Source organism: Bidens hawaiensis, unplaced genomic scaffold (genome assembly GCF_021521415.1).
Source record: "Bidens hawaiensis isolate Kalapana, Puna unplaced genomic scaffold, B.hawaiensis_p1.1 tig00015978_1, whole genome shotgun sequence".
Lineage (NCBI taxonomy): Eukaryota > Viridiplantae > Streptophyta > Magnoliopsida > Asterales > Asteraceae > Bidens > Bidens hawaiensis.
In genome coordinates, this window is record NW_027492440.1 from 411,212 (window position 1) to 432,511 (window position 21,300).

Sequence of the window (21,300 nt, forward strand, 5' to 3'; positions counted from 1 at the left end):
TCCTTAGCCCTTTCATTTGTACCTTTGAAAGGCTCTTTGGTCATCTTGCCTTGAATACAAGATTCACACTCATCAAACGAACCTAACTCGTTTGTTTTCAAAAGACCTTTCCTTTGGAGAGTATTTATACGATTCTTGTTTATGTGTCCAAGGCGACAATGCCAAATGTAGGAATCACTCAAACCCTTTTTGAGTCTTTTAGTAGAAGTTTGATATAATGAGCTATTTGAGGTATTATCATGAACCAATTCATAAATACCGTTGTTTGGTACAGCTTTAAAATAAAAGATACCATTAGATGACACATGCATTTCCGATCTTACAAATTTAAAGTCAAAGTTACATTGTCTAAGAAGGTGCACAGAAATAATGTTCCTAGTCAAACTAGGAGCATACAAAACATTTTTTAAAACAACTTCCAAACCACTTGGAAGTGATAAAGTGAAGTCTCCTCTAGCGACCACGTGTACTCTTGCACCGTTGCCCATGAAAAGATTCACTTCGCCCTTCTTTAAGTCTTCATTCTTTTTGAACCCCTGCAACCAATTGCAAATATGAGTTCCACATCCAGTATCCAATACCCATGTGTTAGAAGAAATAAGATTTAGCTCAACATTAATCATAAAGACATTACCCGAGGTATGCTCCGCATTCCTCTTGTCTTTTAGCTCTTTTAGGTAGACCGGGCAATTGCGTTTCCAGTGTCCGGTCTCCCCACAACCAAAACAAGGATCATCCTTATGACCCCTCGGTTCCATAACCTTTTGTTTCTTTGCCATAACCGGTGATTTGCCCTTACCCTTAAGATGCATAGGGGGACCCTTTCTTTTTGCTACCTTAGCCTTAAGATTGGGTTGAGATCGATTCTTGGATCTACCTTCATTGATCGCAAACACGGGTAAAACCCTTTTGCCCATGCTCGCCTCGGCTGTTTTAAGCATTGAGTGAAGTTCTCCAATGGTTTTGTCCCACCCGTTCATGTTATAATTTAACACGAAAGTGTCGAACCTTTTCGACAAAGAGTTAAGGATCAAATCCGTTGCTAGCTCTTTTGAGATGGGACAATTGAGCTTGGCGAGGCGATCAATGTAACTTTTCATCTTAAGTACATAAGTTGAAACTGGTTGATTATCATCCATTCTACATGCATGCAAGGCTCGAACCGTTTCGAACCTTTCCACTCTCGATTGCTTAAGGAACATTTCCTTAAGTTGAGTAATCATGTCGTACGCATTATGGTTTTCGAAATCCTTTTGGATTTCGGGAACCATAGTCGCCAACATGAGGCATGATACTTGAATGGAATCTTCCGTGAGTTTGACCCAATTCATGTATTCGACCTCAGTTCCCTCTTCCGGTTCTTCGGGGATAGGTGTTTCCAAAACATGATATAATTTTTCTTGTTTTAGAACAATCCTTAAATTTCGGAACCAATCCGAAAAGTTATTGTGGTTAAGACGGTCTTTAGCGAGAATAGATCGGAGAGATACGTTTTGGACGTTAGGGATCATGTTGTCGTCGACGTGTGCGGCCATCTGCAGAATTTTAATTAAGTTCATTTTAGTGTTTTACCTTTTAATTATTAATACCCTTTTATATATGCAAATATAATTAATAATTAAAATCTAGAATCCAACGATAAACCCGACTCCGGTTAGGTGACCTTTTTCCCATTGTCGGTTTATCAAGGTAGTTATTCATAACAATTGCAAACCCTTTTGCAACTTCTAGAATTTATGGGACCGGTTCGAAATCATATTTCGTGTTGGCATGTTTATCCCATCAACACCTATTAGACCCCATGCTTGGGTGACCCTCTTCACATGGTTCTAATTTAAGTCGTCCTACTTGTATCAACTTGTAATATTAACATACAAACAGTTAGGTGACCTTTTTCCCATTTTATGCCAATATTACCTCAACATGTTAATTTACTCTATGCGGTTAGGTGACCTTTTTCCCACTAAGAGCTTATTAATATGTTAAGTGTTATACAAAAGGATGGTGTTTAACTTATTATCCTTAAATTTAAAAAAGGGATTTTTAGTTTTAATAATTCTAGTTGTAAAACTTTAAATCATGTTCTAACATGCATTTAGTAACATGATATTTTGAAACCATTTTCAAAATTCTAATTTATAATAAAGCCATTTTATTATGGGCGTGAGACGGCTAGTTAATAAATCCATTTTATTAAACTATGTGTCACGTAATTACCGATAATTATTAGAACCCGTTTTATGCTTTGTTAATTAATTCTATGTGACGAAGTTGATATCCTAATATCTAACAACCACACAATCAAACAATCAATTAACAAGCATACACAATTATACTAGACACGAGCCACTAAGTTAGACCACACTTGTTAGCCGAAACAAGTGTGTGTCTTAGGTCCGATCCTAAGGGACACATGACACATGGATGTTGTAGCTCCCACTCGATCCCGCATCCAAATGCTTCGAGCATCTTCTTCAACCTTGTTGTGATCCATTGGGCTTGAACTTGGGCCTTAGCTTCCATAAGCTTCCACTTGGGCTCAATTGGTGGGCTTAGGTTCTTTTGGGCTTGAATCCCTTAATGGGCTTGTGAAACCCATTATCACCATACCCGGCCCAATTAGGCCCAAACTTCCAATTTTGCAATCTTCTTTAATTTTACAAAATCAAATGTCCTAATACATTTTTTCTATAAAATAAAGAAATTACAAATAACCTATTTATTACATACCCATATGAATAAATAATTACAAAATTACAAAATTGCCCATAATTAATTATTACAAACCGAAACTTGAATAATTAACTACAATCACAACATCAACCACAAACAAACATCCACATTGGTCTACGGCTCGGTCTAGTATTAGCAAACATAACCCGTTATGTCATAGGAACCCGTTCCAAAACCCCTTGCCTTTATCGGGCCTAGCCCAACCCATTTGGGCTTGACCCAATACCAAGATTATGGGCTTCGGCCCAAACAAAACTGCATGGGCTCGGCCCAAACAAAACTTATGGGCCCGGCCCAATATAAAAACCCATGGGCTCGGCCCAAAATCCTTATGGGCTCGGCCCAAAAATTTTTATAAAACCGGTTAGCCCAATAACCCTTTTTCAAGTGGGCTTCGGCCCAAATTCACCCGAATTGGGCTTCGGCCCATTTGCTCGGTTTTTTTTTTTTTTTTTTTTTTTTTTTTTTTTTTTTTGAATTTTGAACTAAGCCAAAAACAATAACAAGATTAAATACAAAAATATCATGCATGTTAATTTTTGTATAAATCTTTCAAGGGGAAAATAAAAAACCGAGAACCCGTAGCTTAGTTTCCCGTATCCCGGCTCTTGATGCCATTTGTTGGGTTTCTATAGGATTTAACAAACTTAGTTAACCGATTAACTAGTTATAATATATGCGGAAACGTGATAGACAAACTAAACATATGAACAACCTAGTTTATTCATTTCAAGATTACCAATAATCTATTTACTAGAAACCCGAAGCTAGGATCAAATGATACGGGAACAACTAAACTATCAAAGCATATAAACACTTACAATCTTAACCCTTTAAGAGTTTAGTGGATGTTGAAGAAGATGATGATGTGAATGCTAGATTTTCAAAGAAAAACCCTCAAACGGAATATACCCCGAGCCTCCAACACGCACCGAGCTATGCTAGGGAGCTTGAACACGAAAAACCCGAGACCCGAAATCTTTCTTCTTTGGCCGTGAGCTAGAGAGAAAGAGAGAATGGGTGTTGTTTTTCAAAATGGTTACTTGAAAGTTGTAAGAACTTGATTACTCACATGCATACATAAGATTTAGTTATATACAAGTCCACACTCAATCTCTTTTTGCATGTTGACAATATGACCAAGTTGGTGGGGTGTGGGGCCCACCCAAAACCGGCCCCAACATTATTATTATTTTTTTTTTTTTTTTTTTTTTTATTTATTTTATATATTCTATACTTTATAAAATATATAAACACCCCATCTTTTATAAACCATTTTATAAAAGAATACATAGTTAAATAATCATTCCAATAATAATTATTTAAATAAATAAATTAACCAATTAATTATTTAATACTTTCAAGTAATTATTCAGAAACCCATTTTTCTGAAAGTGTCGTGTTCTGTATTTGTCTTATAGATCTTATCTTAACAAATACATAATTGGTGTGTGTCTAACTCGTTATTGGGTATGACCCGACTTGGATCAAACATAACTAGCCACATTAACTTAATTATGTGTCTCGGGCATACGATATTCCAACAGAGGAATCAACTAAATGAAAAAAAAATAAGGAGTGACCGATGAGGTGAATATGTTTCACCTTTTGTTGATTTGTCTGAAAGAGATGGAATCATACATGAACTCACGCCTCCTTACTCCCCTCAATCAAATGGCATAGCGGAACGCAAGAACTGCACTTTGAAAGAAATGATGAATGCCATGATGATAAGTTCTGGTATAGGCCAAGAATGTGGGGGGAAGCAATCTTATCGGCGAATTATGTCTTAAACATGATACCCAATAAGAAGAAAGATGTAACTCCATACGAATTATGGACGGGAAAATAAACCATCATATAAATACTTGCGAGTATGGGGCTGCCTAGCCAAGGTAGTAGTAACACTACCGAAATGGCTATTAATAGGACCCAAAACAGTGGATTGTATATTTAAAAAATACACTCGTCCTGGTGGTGCGTTTCGTTTTCTTGTGCATGATTCCAAGAACCCTGGAATAAACAAAGGTACCATACTAGAATCAAAGGATGCATCATGGTTTAAACATATGTTCCCATGCTTGGGTAAAGGAAAACCGAGTTGTTTTTTAGACCGGTTAAGGAAATTGTTCTAGAAAACGAGGGTGCAAGAGATGAACCTCGAGAACAATCTGAAATAGAGGAAGTTGAAATTAGAAAGAGTAAATAAGAAAGGATTGAAAAATCCTTCGGCTCTGACTTCCTTACCTACATGGTAGAAGAGGAACCTCAAACGTACCAACAAATTTAATGATAATTATTATTATTAATTTCAGTTTCAAATGTTGCATTAATGATCATTATTCTGTTTTATTACACTTTAATGATCATTATGACGTTTTTTATGATTATTATTTGTTATGATTATTATGATAATTACTAAGTATCATTATTACGTTTGTTATGTTTTCAAATGTTGCATTAATTATCATTATTCTGTTTTATTACACTTTAATGATCATTATGACGTTTGTTATGTTTTCAAATGTTTCACTAAGGCTATCCGCTATGGTGGGGGCATCGAAGCCCCTCCACCGTGCCACGTCAATGCCACGTCGTCGCCTCGTAGAAAATGAGGCATCGAAGCCCGCCCCGCTATGGTTTAATGCCCCTTGGGCGCCCCCAATATATATATATATATATGTATGTATGTGTGTATGTGAGAGATGAAGAAAGAGAGGGCCCACCACCCTCCCTTCCGCGCCGTCGTCCAGACGACCGTTCTCCCATCTGCACCCCCACCGACGGCGCCCCGCGGCGATGTTCCGCGCCCCATAGCAACCAGCCTAATGATCATTATTCTGTTTTATTACACTTTAATGATCATTATGACGTTTGTTATGTTTTCAAATGTTGCACTAATGATCATCTTTCTGTTTTATTATGCTTTCATGATCATTATGACGTTTGTTATGATTTTATGATAATTACTAAGTATCATAGTCATCAAAGGTGAGATAGATTCTATCTTACAAAATCATACTTGGGAACTAGTGAATCTTCCTCAAGGATGTAAACCATTAGGATATCGATGGATCTTCAAGAAGAAGATGAAACCAGATGGCACCATCGATAAGTACAAGGCAAGGTTGGTGATCAAAGGATATAAACAACAAGAATGTTTACATTACTTTGATACATATTTGCCAGTTACGCAAATATCCTCCATCAGGTTGGTGCTTGCCATTGCCGCTATTAGAAATCTGGAAGTTCACCAAATGGATGTGAAAACAGCTTTCTTGAATGGAAATTTGGAAGAAGAGATTTACATGGAACAACCTGAAGGTTTCATAGCCATTGGGCAACAAAAGAAAGTTTGCAAACTTGTAAAAATCCTTGTATAGATTGAAACAAGCTACAAAACAACGACATCAAAAGTTTGATCATGTCATGCTTGATGCCGGGTTCAAAATCAATGAATGTGACAATGTGTGTATGTGAAGGATACATCAGATAGATATGTCATTCTATGTCTATAAGTAGATGATATGCTCATTGCTGGAAGTGATGAGAACATCATAACGTCCACAAAGAACATGCTAAAGGCAAGATTTGACATGAAAGACCTGGGTGCTGCGGATGAGATTTTGGGATTTAAAATCACACAAACCCAAAATAGACTTGTTTTAAGTCAAGCCCATTACGTGAATAAAATTCTTGAGAAGTTTAATGCTAATGACTCTAATGTAGTTAGAACTCCCATTGACACGAGTCAACATCTAGCTAAGAATAAAGGTGAACCCGTTAATCAGATGTGATACTCAAGAATTATCGGCAGCTTAATGTACCTTATGAGTTGTACTAGACTAGACTTAGCATATGCTGTGAGCAAGCTAAGTAGATACACGAGCAACCCAAGTTCAATTCATTGGAACTATGTGATTCGGTTGCTTCGGTACCTAAGATACACTTGGGAATATGGGTTGCATTATAACAGATATCCAGCAGTTATCGAATGGCACTGTGATGCAAATTGGATATCTGACACGAATGATTCTAGAGCAACAAGTGGGTATGTATTCACATTTGGAGGTGCTGCTATATCGTGGAAATCGTCTAAGCAAACGGTTATAGCTAGATTCATGATGGAATCAGAATTCATCTCTCTAGATAAAGCGGGCGAAGAGGCAGAATGGTTACGTCAATTTGTTAAGGATATACCAATATGGCCTAAGTCGGCATCGGCCATTTGTATACATTGTGATAGCCAATCGGCAATTGGCAGAGCTCATAGCATAATGTATAATGGTAAGAACAGACATATTAGACGTAGACATAATACGATACGACAACTAATCTCTACAGGAATTATCACTGTTGACTATGTGAAGTCAAAGGATAATATTGCGGATTCGTTAACAAAAGGCCTAAGTAGAGAGTTAGTTCAGAAGTCGTCCATGGGAATGGGACTAAAGCCCTTGAAAAATTAAAAGTTCATACGAATGTAACCTAACTCAACAGACTAGAGATCCCAAGAATTGAGTTCAGTAGGAACACCTAATTGTATGAATTAATGAGGTCACTGTGGGGGGAGACAACCTTACGCATTTAAAAGGTAGTTTACTACATGGTTGGTAAACTTCCTAGTCCATTCCTAAAAGTGACAAGTGTGAGGCTAAGCCTATGGCTTTTAATGATTCGACTAAGGTGAATCACCTATGTGAGAGAGAAGTGGGGTCGCTTCGAAGGGTATTTTTGGGGCACAATACTTAATGGCTCTCGCAGAACCAGGCTCATGTTCATGATCATAATGAACATAACTATGAGGACTTGACTTTGTCAGGGAGAATTGTCGTCTACACAAATGACTGATGAGTTCAAAGACATCACTGTCTACTCAGAGTTAGTGGGCTAAGTGCACTTCATAAGCAAAGGTTCAAAGAGTAACATCTACCTATTGTATGCAAGATTCAACTGCTGAAATCTAATCGGAATAATGTTGTTTCGACCTCCATTCATGTGGGGGATTGTTGGAAAATTATGAAGTGTGTGTGAATGAATGTCTCAAAAGTTAAAGTTGTAAAACCTTATCCCACATCGGATGTGGAACAAAATGAGAAGTGGTTTATAAGATGCAATCTTCACTATTCATTTTAAAATTTGTGATGTGTTTTACTACAACTCCTACCCGCACGAGCGCCGGGGGGGGAGGGGGGTTGCAAAATTGGGTTTCCGGACTAAAATCTATCGAACTCGTGCGTGCACGCACGTCCACGGACACGAATGCAGCTCCGAAAACTCGGGCCCGCGTGAGGCAATTTTTTGCATTTGTTTTTGAGAATTTCGTAACTGAAGTTGGTCAAACGATTTAATGATAATAATTATTCTCTTAATGATTATTATTATTATTAATTTCAGTTTTGAGAATTTCGTAACTGAAGTTGGTCAAACGATTTAATGATAATTATTCTCTTAATGATTATTATTATTATTATTATTATTATTATTATTATTATTATTAATTTCGGTTTCAAAAGTCTCACTAATGATCATTATTCTGTTTTATTACACTTTAATGATCATTATGAGGTTTGATTTATGTTAGGACTTTCTAGTTACAAAACCAGTTCAAATGCTTCAGCCAAAGACATGGAAAAACACACAACTCTCTCTTCCTCTCTGCTGCAACATCTTACGATTTCGTTTCAGACAAGTGATCAAGTCTGGCAGTCCGCTATTGCTTCGAACCGGAGTACCTGGGAACAGACCGCGAATCTGTTTAAGGGAATTGTGTCAAACACAAGCTCGGTTCACTGTTATCATTTATTGTTTCTATTTTATTATTTTTGGTTCTAATACAGGAATACCAACAACTACCATCCCAACCGACGGGCGAGTTGGTGAGTTTTAGTGCTCCTTTGGGAGCTTAGCGTGCGTGTACGTTAACTACTTGTCATGTTTTCGCTTGACTTGGTTGTCCTGATGCTTCTGGATGGTGAATGTTATCGGCAACACTAGCGTATGGTGAGTGCGGCAAAGATTCTTTTGCTTCTCAATGTCCTAAAATATAGTCTGCTTGATTTTGTTGCAATTAATAAATAATATTTATAGACACATGCATGCTGTTTGAAGTTGTCGCTAAAGTGAATAGTAATGTTGTTGTGACAAAAGAATTAACTTGGGCTAAAGCTCAGTGACGGTATGATGATCCTTTTCTTAGCAGGAAAAAGAACTTGTGGTTTAAATAGATCTTACAAAATGGCTCTATTAAACTAGTAAAAAGAGGTAGCAAATTGAAGGTCTTCAGTTGGGAGTAGTTTTGTACTTCAATTTTCATAAATGTTATATTTGATCATGTGTAACAAACTTGAGTTAGAACCATGTGTAAACTTTGATCATAGTATAAGCCTTCAGACACTAAGGATTAGTTATTACACTTATTGTATAAAGTTGTGTTCAGTTAACTTTAATCAGCTAAATAAATTAACATGATTGATCGAGCAGGATTTTAAGCCCTGCTTGCGGTGCGCACATATGATGTATATATGTGTGAACCCTCGGATGGGCAAAAGTGAAATTGCACTAATTTTGACGTTATTTTACTAATCTCGTGAAAATAACGTTAAAAGTGACGGACGGTTAATCAGGCATCATGTAGTGGCGTTGATAGCCGAAAGACAAGGGTACATGCACCGATCAGCCGGTGTCCCGATGATTGAGTGCTATGTGCCTTATGTCCAAGGCTTGATGCAAAACTACTATCGAGCCGGGGGTCTCACCGGAAGCAGCCTCTCTATCCTTATGGGGTAGAGGTAAGGCTGTCTACATCTTACCCTCCTCAGACCCTACCATAGCTTTGCTATTGGTGGGATATACTGAGTACGATGATGATGATGATGATGATGATGATGATGACGATGATGATGATGATGATCGAGCAGGATTTTAGATTAAGCATAGTAAGATCTAAAATTAATCAAAAATCGTGTGGCAATGTGGTATAATATCATATATTGTGTTGTCACACGTAATCATCAATCTAAGCAATTGAAACCAAACTTATATTCAGTTCATGTTCGACTCGAATTAAGTCTTGTTTCAGAAACATACTCATATATTTTATCTAGAGATGATTTTGTATATCTTTTATACAAGTTTCACAAAACTAATTAATAACAATTTCAAATTATATAAGACAATTAAGTCACAATAACAAACTACCTACACACCAGAATTATAGTTACATATGAAAATTTATCCTAGCGAGCCACTATATGAGCTACTGTCGACTCCAACTTCGTTAGATTTTGTATACGAGTCAAATCAGCTCGAGTTAAATTATGAGGAAGTATTTATCTAGTGACTTACAAACCGGAGCTAGTCTTGTAACCTTAAATAGCATGGGGCTGGAGATTTAAAAATAGTTTAAGAAGGTTTAAAATAAAATACTAAAATTAAGGTTTTTAAGGTTGAATAAATATTGTGATGTGTCTAAAATTACAATCAAGTATTTAACTGCCACCATAAGAAATTGTTAGAAGCAGTGAATTAAGGTAAGAACGCAAAAATAATTAGTGGTGATGCGACAACCTTAAATACGGTCTTTCAAAGTATAAAAAAGAAACCAACGTCAACACCCAAACGTCACTCCCTGGTAGCACCTGGAAGGAGCAAAACCTTCTTCCTTCCTGGCAGTTTTAAACAACGTACGATAGATTTAATTTCTTATATTCATCCATCTAGCTAGTGTATACACTCCGGGTGTCCCGGGATTGTAACATGGATACCCGAACGTTGGGTTTTTTCACTCTATTGTTAATTACGCTAGTGAACGCAGAAGATCCTTATCACTTTTTCGAATGGAAGATCACATACGGCACCATGTCGCCCTTGGGGATCCCTCAACAGGTTATTTTGATAAACGACAAATTCCCAGGGCCGGTGATTAATTGCACAAGTAACAATAACATTGTTGTTAATGTGTTTAATAATCTTGATGAGCCATTCCTCCTAACGTGGAACGGAGTTCAACACCGGAAAAATTCATGGGTCGATGGGACACCAGGGACCATGTGTCCCATCCAGCCTGGAACAAATTTTACATATAAGTTCCAGGTGAAGGATCAAATTGGTAGTTATTATTATTTTCCCACCACCGCCATACATAGAGCCGCGGGTGGGATGGGTGTTATACAAATACATAGTCGACCATTGATCCCGGTCCCCTTTGATAACCCGGCCGATGAGTTTGCGGTTCTTGTTGGTGACTGGTTCAATAAGGGTCACAAGTCAATGAAGAACCTCCTTGATGGTGGAAAGTCGATTGGCCGCCCTGACGGGCTTCACATTAATGGGAAGTCCGCTCAGGTTGGCGGACCGGCTGACCCTTCATGGACATTCGAGGCGGGAAAGACATATCGTTTCCGGTTTTGCAATGTGGGGATGCGGACTTCCGTGAATTTTAGGTTTCAAGGCCATGACGTGAAGCTCGTCGAGCTCGAAGGGTCTCATGTCATGCAAAACGACTACACGTCGATGGACCTTCACGTCGGGCAATGCCTGTCGGTACTAGTAACCGCGGATCAACCACCCAAGGATTATTACCTAGTGGTGTCGAGTCGCTTCACGAAAACACCGCATACTACCGTGGCCACCATTCGGTACAAAGGAAGCAGCACACCCGCAACACCCAAACTTCCAGCTCCTCCGCCAGGGGGCACCGCTGGAATCGCGTGGTCAATAAACCAGTTCAGATCATACAGATGGAACTTGACCGCGAGTGCAGCCCGTCCCAACCCGCAAGGGTCGTACCACTATGGCCAAATTAACATCACCCGAACCATCAAGCTTGTCAATAGCCGAAACTACATTGATGGTAAGCTACGGTTCGCTTTCAACGGCGTGTCCCACATCGACCCGAAAACTCCACTAAAACTATCCGAATACTTCGGCGTCGCCGACAAGGAATTCAAATACGACATAATATCCGACGAGCCACCCGCAGACGTGGAAAAGAACGTTAAAATCGCGCCAAACGTATTAAACGCGACGTATAGGAATTTCGTGGAGATCATATTCGAGAACCGCGAGAACACCATTCAAACTTTCCATTTGGACGGATACTCGTTCTTTGCGGTGGCGGTAGAGCCGGGGAGGTGGGCCCCGGAGAAGCGGAAGAACTACAACCATGAAGACGCGTTGAGCCGCCACAATGTGGCGGTGTTCCCGGGTTGTTGGGCGGCAGTGATGTTGACGCTCGACAACGCCGGGATGTGGAGCTTGAGAACAGAGATGTGGGAGAGATTCTACTTGGGACAACAATTATACATCAGTGTTCTCTCGCCGGAGCGGTCCCTGAGAGATGAGTTCAGTCTGCCGGAAACCGCACAACTATGTGGCATTGTGGCAAATCTGCCTAAACCTCCAGGATACGTTTAGATTCAAGTTTTTTGTAAGTAATTTATTATGTTTTTGCGGTTTTCTTTGGCTGATACGGATTATATAAGAAATTGCAAGGGGATATGTATATGATGTTCATCCCTTGATCAGATCAAATGATATTATTGGCCATTTGAATATTATTATAGTGATGTTGTTAGACAAGTTGTTAGATAATACATCCTCTTGTTGTAAATTTGTAATTATCCTTTGATCAAATCAAACATTCTTCATTTTAGTTCACAAGATAGGTATGATGTACTATGTGACTAGAATATCTATTGATACATAAAAATTTTGATTGAAAAAAATATATAGTTTTTAATTACCTTCTTTTTTTTTTTTTTTTGAAGTTATAAGATACGAAAATACATTTTCTCAAGAACTAAAACCATACTTAACTCCGCGAGTCGGTATAAGGCCTACTTCAAAACCACATAAATCTAGGCCATCATTCTTGAAATAAGTCTGCGTGTATACTTTATCTTCACATGACACCATTAAACATTTATTCAATAGATACACGAATCACTCTTCGTTATCTTCACCCGTTTTATGTCATCTTCACTATTTTTGTGTGTAGTTTCTTTGGATTTTGTAGGTAGTTTTCATTTCTGTCTTACTTTCAAGGTTATATTTTACAATGAATAATAAAATTTAGGAACATACTTGATTGAACTTGTGATTTGGGGACAAAATTGATAATCAAAAGTTGCATCCACCTCGGGTTGTGGCATATTTAAGAAAGTTTGAAATTGACTGAAATATGAAAACCTTGACAAATCTCTCCTACAAGTTAGTTTTATATTGTATCTATATGGATTTTGCTTAGTTTTATGAAAACAATTGGTAGTTACTATAACAAAAATTTGCTAATGCTAGTTTTGGTATAAATTTCGTTCCAACTTCGGGCCAAAACGATGTTGAAAATTGTTTTGGATTCAAAATACGGTGTGTTTTTCAAGTCCCAGATCGATAATCAAACACCAAAGTAAACAAATAACTCTTGTTTATTAATCAGAAAATCTAACTTAAAAAAACTGATTACAAACTCTCAAACCTTAACTCGGTTTGACTCTTGATGAACCCTAACTTGGTTATATCAACTTCTCTTTTTCTAATGTCTAACCATAACTCGGCTTATATACACTAACCAAGCTTGCTAGTCAAGACATTACCAAATATTATAAACCCTAATAATTCTTGGACTGGGCTTTACACTTGGTCTAAACAACAATTGAGCCCAACAATCACCCCCCCACCCCCCCCCCCCCCCAAATTGTTGTATCCGACTCACCCAACTCACCCCCTAATTTCCGACTCGAAATTGGAGGATCTTCAACTTCATGCTTGTTGTCCTTTTCTTGATTCCCCCGAGGCTTTTCATGATCTCTTGCAATGTTCTTTGGGCTCCACTTAGCTTGAAGTAACACTTGCTTCGTTTGATCATTAGACGCCTTCCCTTGGGCTTGAATCACTTTCTTGACCACGCTTTTAGTTTCTTGAACACTCTTCTTTGGACTTTGAATTTTGGAATTTGGATCTGTGATTGGAATCTGACTCGTAACCGGTTTGTCATCTTTCAGTCCAACACTTTGAAGATCCCTACCTGCAAAATTCTTCATTCCAATGCTAGCTCGTTTACCGGGACTTGGTATCTTGAGGCTAATCTTGTATAATCGGTCTTTGGTCCTTGTCACCTTCATCAAAAGCTTTCCTGTATCATCTTTAATGGTTACCAAATCTTGTTTCATATGAATCTCGCATCCACCTTCCGTTGCTTGACCAAGAGTTATGATATTACACTGTAGGCTCTGGATGTAGTAGACATCGGTCAACAGGCGCTGCTCCCCAGTTTTCCCTTCAATTAACACTGACCCTTTTCCCCGAATATCAATACAAGATTCATCTCCGAACTTCACCGTTCCCGTTTCTTGTTCATTCAGTTCATAAAAGTACGCTTTATTACCCGTCATGTGATTCGATGCTCCGTTGTCGAGATACCAAACATCTTTCTCCATCGGTTCGGTTTCAAAACGCTTTGGAATCACACCTTCTTCATTCAGTAAAAGCGTCTTCTTATCACCTTTTATCATAAACAAATATGGATCAATATCATCAACTTTGTTCAAATTATATTCTTCATTTTTCTTCATACGTTCCAGGCACATAGTCGCAAAGTGACCGAACTCATCACAACGGTAACACTGAACTTGTGATATATCATTTCTTCCCCTTTGACGATCATTGGTTCTTTTTTGTCCCTTATGACTTGACCCACAATCTTGACCACCTCGGTTTTCGCAACCATATTGGTCTTCATCGTCTCGGTCTTGACCTCCGGTTTCACAACCTCTTCCACGCCCTTGTGAACTCGGCCAACCCTTACCTCAGCTACCGGATTGATCATACGACTTGCCTTTATAACTACCTTCCGATCGGTTAAAAAGTAACTGACCTTGTGAATTTGAAGCGCGCTCTCTCCCTCATAGACGTTCCTCAAATGCCAATTCAAACAATTTTTGTATGGTAAGTAATAATAAGTGTTGGCAACATACCGATGTCCTGATGAACCAAACTGATTCTCGATACTGGTCTTGGTACTATCGGAACATTAGCAAGTCTTGTTTTTCTAGGCCCGATATGGCCCCGTCGAGTTCTTTTGTGGCCTAATATGTACCATTAAGAGACATATGACATGCTATTGCTCTTCATCAAATATGATGCACGACGACCTAATATAGCACTTTAAAACCCAATATGACATAATAAATCCCTTCATAGTACATTAAAATCTATCAAGGCTCAACATGGGTCATTAATCCTATCTAGTCCTAGTATGATCTATTAAGACATATGACATATTATTGTTTGTAACATACGACTCAATTAGGATTGTAAACGAAACGAACGTTTGATGTATAATTCGTGAACTATTTGGCGGGAAGCTCGTTTATGTACGTTTATTTAATAAGCGAGTGAACATGAACAAAAAATTTATGTTCGTTTAACTAAACAAACAAACATGAACACATGTTTCGCTCGTTTATTTATGTTCATGAACTTTCGTTTATGTTCATTTATTTATGTTTACATATGTCCGTTTATATTCGTTTAATTATTAATAGCAAATAATTAAACATTATATGGAAGTGTTAATCTACTTAATGATTTTATATTTGTTCATTTGTGTTTATTAAGTGTGTTCATATATGTTTGTTTGTGTCATTTACATTTGTTCATATATGTTCATTTATCTTTGTTCAATTATGTTCATTTATGTTCGTTTATGTCCATAAACTGTTCGTTTAGATTTAAAAAAAACGAACACAAACAAACACGAATATGCTAAAATTTTTAAATAAACGAACACGAACATAAAATATGAGTTTGATTAAAAGTTCGTGTTCGTTTAAAGTAACATGAATGAACATGAACATGCTGTTGTTCGTGTTCGTTCGATTGGTTTACAGGCCTAACTACAACCTAATATAAACCCTTAAAAACCCAATATGCACAAAAAAAATTGTGGCACGTATTAACATTTAGCTTTTGTGTCTCTAATATAGGTTTTAACTGGTCTTTGCCTTTGCTATGTATTTTTAACACACTAACAATGACATTTAAATTTTGTGTCTCCAGTTTTGATTTTTAATGACACGTTACGTGTGCCATATTTATTTTGTTAATGACATTGAATTTTTATGTCATTAATTTAAATTTTTAATAACATTTTAGCAACATCATCAACTTGTACCTAATGGTAGGAGGCTTGGTTTATCCAACGGAGATTCAAGTTTAATCCCCACTTGTATCACCTTTTGTGGATATAAGAAATGAAGAATTTGAGCTAGGCCTTATGAGGTTGTCAGTTAGAATCCTAAGCTCACCCGAGTTTTTGTAGCATCATGTGTTACGCAAGAGAGTTATGCTCTTGTGGTGGCATAACGGTTGTCAAATGGGAGCCAGCTGTCACACCCCAACCTAAGGCGGAAATATCGGGGCGTAATCCGATTGCTCACAGCTCGAAGATACTATCATAAATATAAGTGACAATATCTAATTAATTATTTTATTCAAAGAATACACACAATATCCAAATACAACAAAGCTATTCAAGTAAATAAATATAACAAGTTTAAATCCATGTTTGTCTTCATTATAACCCTAAAGTCTTTCTAAGTGTCCATACTTCAACTTCAAGCAACCTGCATATGTGTAGAAAACAGAGTTTGTCAACAACACATGTTGAGTGAGTTTATCACCAGTTTTGTAATAAAATAATGTTTAATATAATAAATAAGAGAAATAAGCAAAACGCAATAAATGCGGTAATGAAATCAAACCATGATCAAACAAGTTGTCGATTAAATCATTGCTAAGCGAATCGGGCGTCGGTAAATCAGCTATGAGCAAATAATAATAAGACCGTTGCCAAGCAAGTCAGGCATTGGTCAATGAGAACCCTCCACAAGGGGATATGCCAAATGAATACACATAAACAAGTAAGCACATAACAAGTATATTTGATTAATCACACAAAATTACACATTTGCTATTTTTGATATAGAGGAAAGTGCCAAAATCGTCCTTGAAGTTAGATCATTTTTGCGACTTTCGTCCAAAAAATTTAATTTTTTGCAAGTGAACCATTGAGGTTTTCCATTTGTTGCCAATATCATCCAACTTATTAACACTGTCAACTTTTAACGTTACATTAAGGGTATTTTTGGTCTTTTTACATTATTTATTTAATAATTATATCAAAAGTTAAAAAATAACAATAATAAAAGAGGCAAAAGAAGTGGGCCCCACATATGCTACAAAGGCCTTCCACTTGCCGTTAAATCAAACCTGCAAACCTGTAAATTTTTCTTTTTTCGTTTTGTAAGTTTATAATGGATTGGTCTGATTTTCTTTGATTTGATCATTATTTTATTAATTTGAACATGGTGGAAGGCAATCGCCCAGATGTGTTGTGGAAGGGTAGGATTTTGAACCGGCGATTAAGCTTGCAATCGGCAGATCTGTCTTTTTAACCCACTTGAATCGTTTTCCGACGATAGTGTGTGTGTGTGTGTCGATGACGATGACGGTGATGAACTGTCCGGAAAAGCGAAGAGATGGTGTTTTGAACGGAGAAACACTTTAAAAAGGTTGACGCATCCAGATCGTCATCATCCTCCTCATTATTCGATACCAAATCAGCTCACTGAACTCAATCACTCGATACTTATTTATTCTCCGATCAAATTAGTCCCCGGAATTTAGGAACCGAAGGCGAGGTGGAGTCAATTTGCCGGTCGTTAGGGCTGTCCGGACCAAGTACAGGTGTGGTCGGCGGTGGTTAGGTTGTGGAAAAGTGGTGTGCTGGTGTTTGAAGAAGACGAAGGAGTTTGGTAGTGGTTTTGGTGGGCCCCACCCACTATGGCATTTCAATATAAAGAAAATTGATGTTCTAAAAAGTCAAATATAACCCTTGAGTTAACGATGAAAATAAATGAAGTTAGTGATTTGGACAATATTGGCAACAAACGAGAAACCTCAAGGGTTCAGTTGAAAAAAAAACAAGTTTTTGAACTAAAATCGCAAAAAGTATCAAACCTCAAGAACGATTTTGGCACTTTACTCTTTTATATATATATATATATATATATAGTATGATACACGCATACGTACCCAAAACATTATGAAAATTGAGTAAAATAGGAAATGATAAAACTCACCTTAGATTAAAGGCAAGTGATTAATAATTAAGATAAACAAACTAAAGATTAAGCGAGTCATCCACTACATGTCGAACGTGATTAATAATCAGAACCCAAAACTTTGAGATATGATAATAGAAATAAAAACGAACTTATTGCCGCTGGAATTAATCCAAATGGACGTCTAAAACTCTGGTTATGTTAAATTTAAGATTTAAGCGAGCTGGTACTGACCAGAATCCGAACAGCGAGTCGGAAGTCGGGTTTGGTCAGTAGCCTTAAAATTTTGTTATGAGAATAAAAGTCTTCTAGACCGAACGTTGAATCCGAACAGAAGTATGAGAAAACGTAAAGTCTAACGTTTTTACTGTTTTGCCCTTTAACGGGTTTTAAGCGAATTGACCAGTCAACACCCATCAACCACCGAAATTGATTGAAGGTTATTGACTAGGGATTATATATGAACGATTCTTATGTTTACAACTTACCCGGAAAGTGAAAAGATCAACAGATACGATGAGTCAAAGGTCCAATTATAAGCAAAGTCAAACTAACGAACTCGTATCTTCAACAAATAAGCAAAAACCGAAGAGTATGGTGAAGGTTGGAGGTATGTGATGGCTGGAGGGTCTTTCTAGGGTTAGGATACAGGTTGTGGCAGAGAATTATGATGTGTTTATACAGAGATTACAAAAACAAACTATATTTAGTAAATTCACTCGTTTAGGAAACCGACTATGCATTTAATGATTAAATCAATGAAATAAATTGTAGATTTTGTTCATGATCAGTATTTTAGAGTATGGACTTGTATATTTAGTTAATATCCTTTTCTTGGACCTTAATTCACTCGATTTATGCCTAAAATAAGCGATTTACATGCTAAAAACGAACTAGGAAACGAGATCGGACTTTGAATCTGTTCAGCTAGCCCATAGCGTCGCGTGGCCAGCCCTAGAGGTCCCATCGTGCAGCGCTCCGGGTTGATAAGGGTTAGAGTTTGAAATTTGACATAAATGGTCCTTATAGTTCCTGATTTGATCAAATACTGAACATTTTATGATTAAAACAAGAAATGAACTACGTATTAAACCTAATGGGTATAAAATGAATATTAGAAACTTAATTACTTATAAGTATGTAATATTATTATTAATAAAGATCCGAAATAAGTTCCCGGATCGGTTATATGTAAACAATTACGGGTTTGAAAAATCCGAAATGTTACAGTCTCCCCTACTTTAGGGGATTTCGTCTCGAATTTAAGGAAAACCAAAACATTATCGTTTTGAAAATAATAAAATTTTACGAAAAATATCATAACATAGAACTTCTAATAACCGGATAAACGCTTCAAATGACAATCCGATAAGGGCACTTATATATGGGATGTACCGGCGGCGTATCCACCATGTCCTTATCATCTCATCATTCGTACCGTTACCCAAGCTACCTTAGGTTCTAAATCATGACACACAATTGTACGTATTATGATTTCCATGCGAGGATTTGAATAATTATGTTCCGGACCATAATTACTCTTATCGTCGGATGGTCCGCATAACCTGTTCCATCATGCGAGGGTTATAACACATTTAAAATCATCATTTTGAAATAAACAAACGTTTTGATAACTTTAAATGTAAATTCAAGAGATACTTATTAAACATTCGGATTTGAGTAATAAAACCAGGTGATTTCTATCATATCTTTTAATTAGGAAAGTTTAATTTTTTTTTTTTTTTGGAGATTGAAATGGATTTCTTGAAACAGACATTTGAAATGAATTATGATGATCGAAAAAAAACTAAGAGTAGAATATGAAGTTAACCGTGATAAATAAAGGAATTTTATTCATGAGATGGTGTGCACAAAAGTTTAATTTATAGCAATTCTTAAGATAGTTAATAACATGCGGAATCCTTAAGGATCGTACTCTTGAGATCGAGAGTATAAGTTAAACATAGTTAACGAAAAACAAAATTTATGAGTCGAGTTTGGTTAATAACTTATGAGATTAAGGAGAATCTAATGTAAAGTTATAGCTTTTCAAGTTTTGATTTTTGAGAAGTGATTAATTCGATTTTATAATAAAATATTATAATAATTAGTAAATAATAATTTAATTATTAATGAAAATGCAAAAATATACGTATTTGAATAAATCGTTATCAGATTAAATTGAGAAGCGGATATTCACGAATCACCGAGATAGTCCTATTCCAATTAAACCTTTAAAACTATATAAAATATAAGGTAGGTAATCGAAGATATTAAATTAGATTAAATTGGGAATTCATGGATTTTTTCTTTTTTCACAAAATCGTTATAAATATTAGGACATACGTAAATTGATTATGATACCAAAAATAAGATGTGAATTACATAATAAAATAAGATAAATGCGAGGCTAGAAATGCATGAACCACCATGACTATTCTAACAACTACGAATTTATCATTTTAAAAAGTTCAAAATTTTTAAGGTGTATCAAAATTCAAAGTAGGGGTTAAAATAGTTACGAACCATCGTTTTAATAATGAAACTTAATCAATAAATAAAGTGAGTGATGAGTTTTAATGGATATTAAATCAAAAAGTCAATTTTAGTGGTAAAAGTTTAATTAATGGAAGATTTAATTCAATAAGGAACATTAAATTTTTTTCACGAGTAACTAACAACTGAGTTGGTCAGCCCATGAGCGTGTACATGGCGTTTAACTGACCCAACTAATTAACAAATTGTCAAATCAATAGAGTTGGTCGGACCATGAGCGTTACATTGCATTTAACCGACCCAACTAAATATCGAATCAACGAATCAAATATGAAAAGTTGGTGTATCTCGAGAACCACCCCGGACGATACGTTCCAACCAAAAATCATATCGAAAATGGTTTAAGAAATGGATAGTTGGAGTGCCTATGGATTTTTCACCCAACTAAGCATTTAAAATAATTTAAAAACACAATTTGGAAGTATAACCATTTAGCCGTTTATGTTTACCACGCAACCGTTTAGCCGGTTATGGGTACCACTTAAAGTTACGGTTGTACGACATTTGTCATACCCTCATGCTTCAAGGTGAAGGAGCAAAACAAAACACGAGAATTCTTAAGGAATTTCCCACACTAAAAGGCAATCTACTAAAATTAAGAGGATTTACAAATATTTTGAAAGTTGAGACATAACCTTGGAGTTCGTGTGTGTGTGTGCAATACATAAATAAGATAAGATACAATAAAATAATTATTCTAAGTAAGCTGTAAACAATTTTTAATAGCACATGAGACAGTTTAGATAAACATGTATAGGGTTCCTAACATATGTTTACGACCATTTCCAACGACATATCTTATAACCTTCGGCTCTGATACCAATCTGTCACACCCCAACCTAAGGCAAAAATGTCGATGCGTGATCCGATTGCACACAGCTCGAAG

General features: G+C 36.7%; 1 protein-coding gene across 1 annotated transcript; it reads left to right on the top strand.

Moving 5' to 3' along the window:
- The first annotated feature begins 10,478 nt into the window (after positions 1–10,478).
- On the top strand, positions 10,479–12,240 carry LOC143550251 (L-ascorbate oxidase homolog). The gene has a single exon (XM_077040938.1). The coding sequence runs from the start codon at positions 10,492–10,494 to the stop codon at positions 12,148–12,150; it is 1,659 nt and encodes a 552-aa protein (XP_076897053.1). The 5' UTR covers positions 10,479–10,491; the 3' UTR covers positions 12,151–12,240.
- The last annotated feature ends 9,060 nt before the right edge of the window (positions 12,241–21,300 follow it).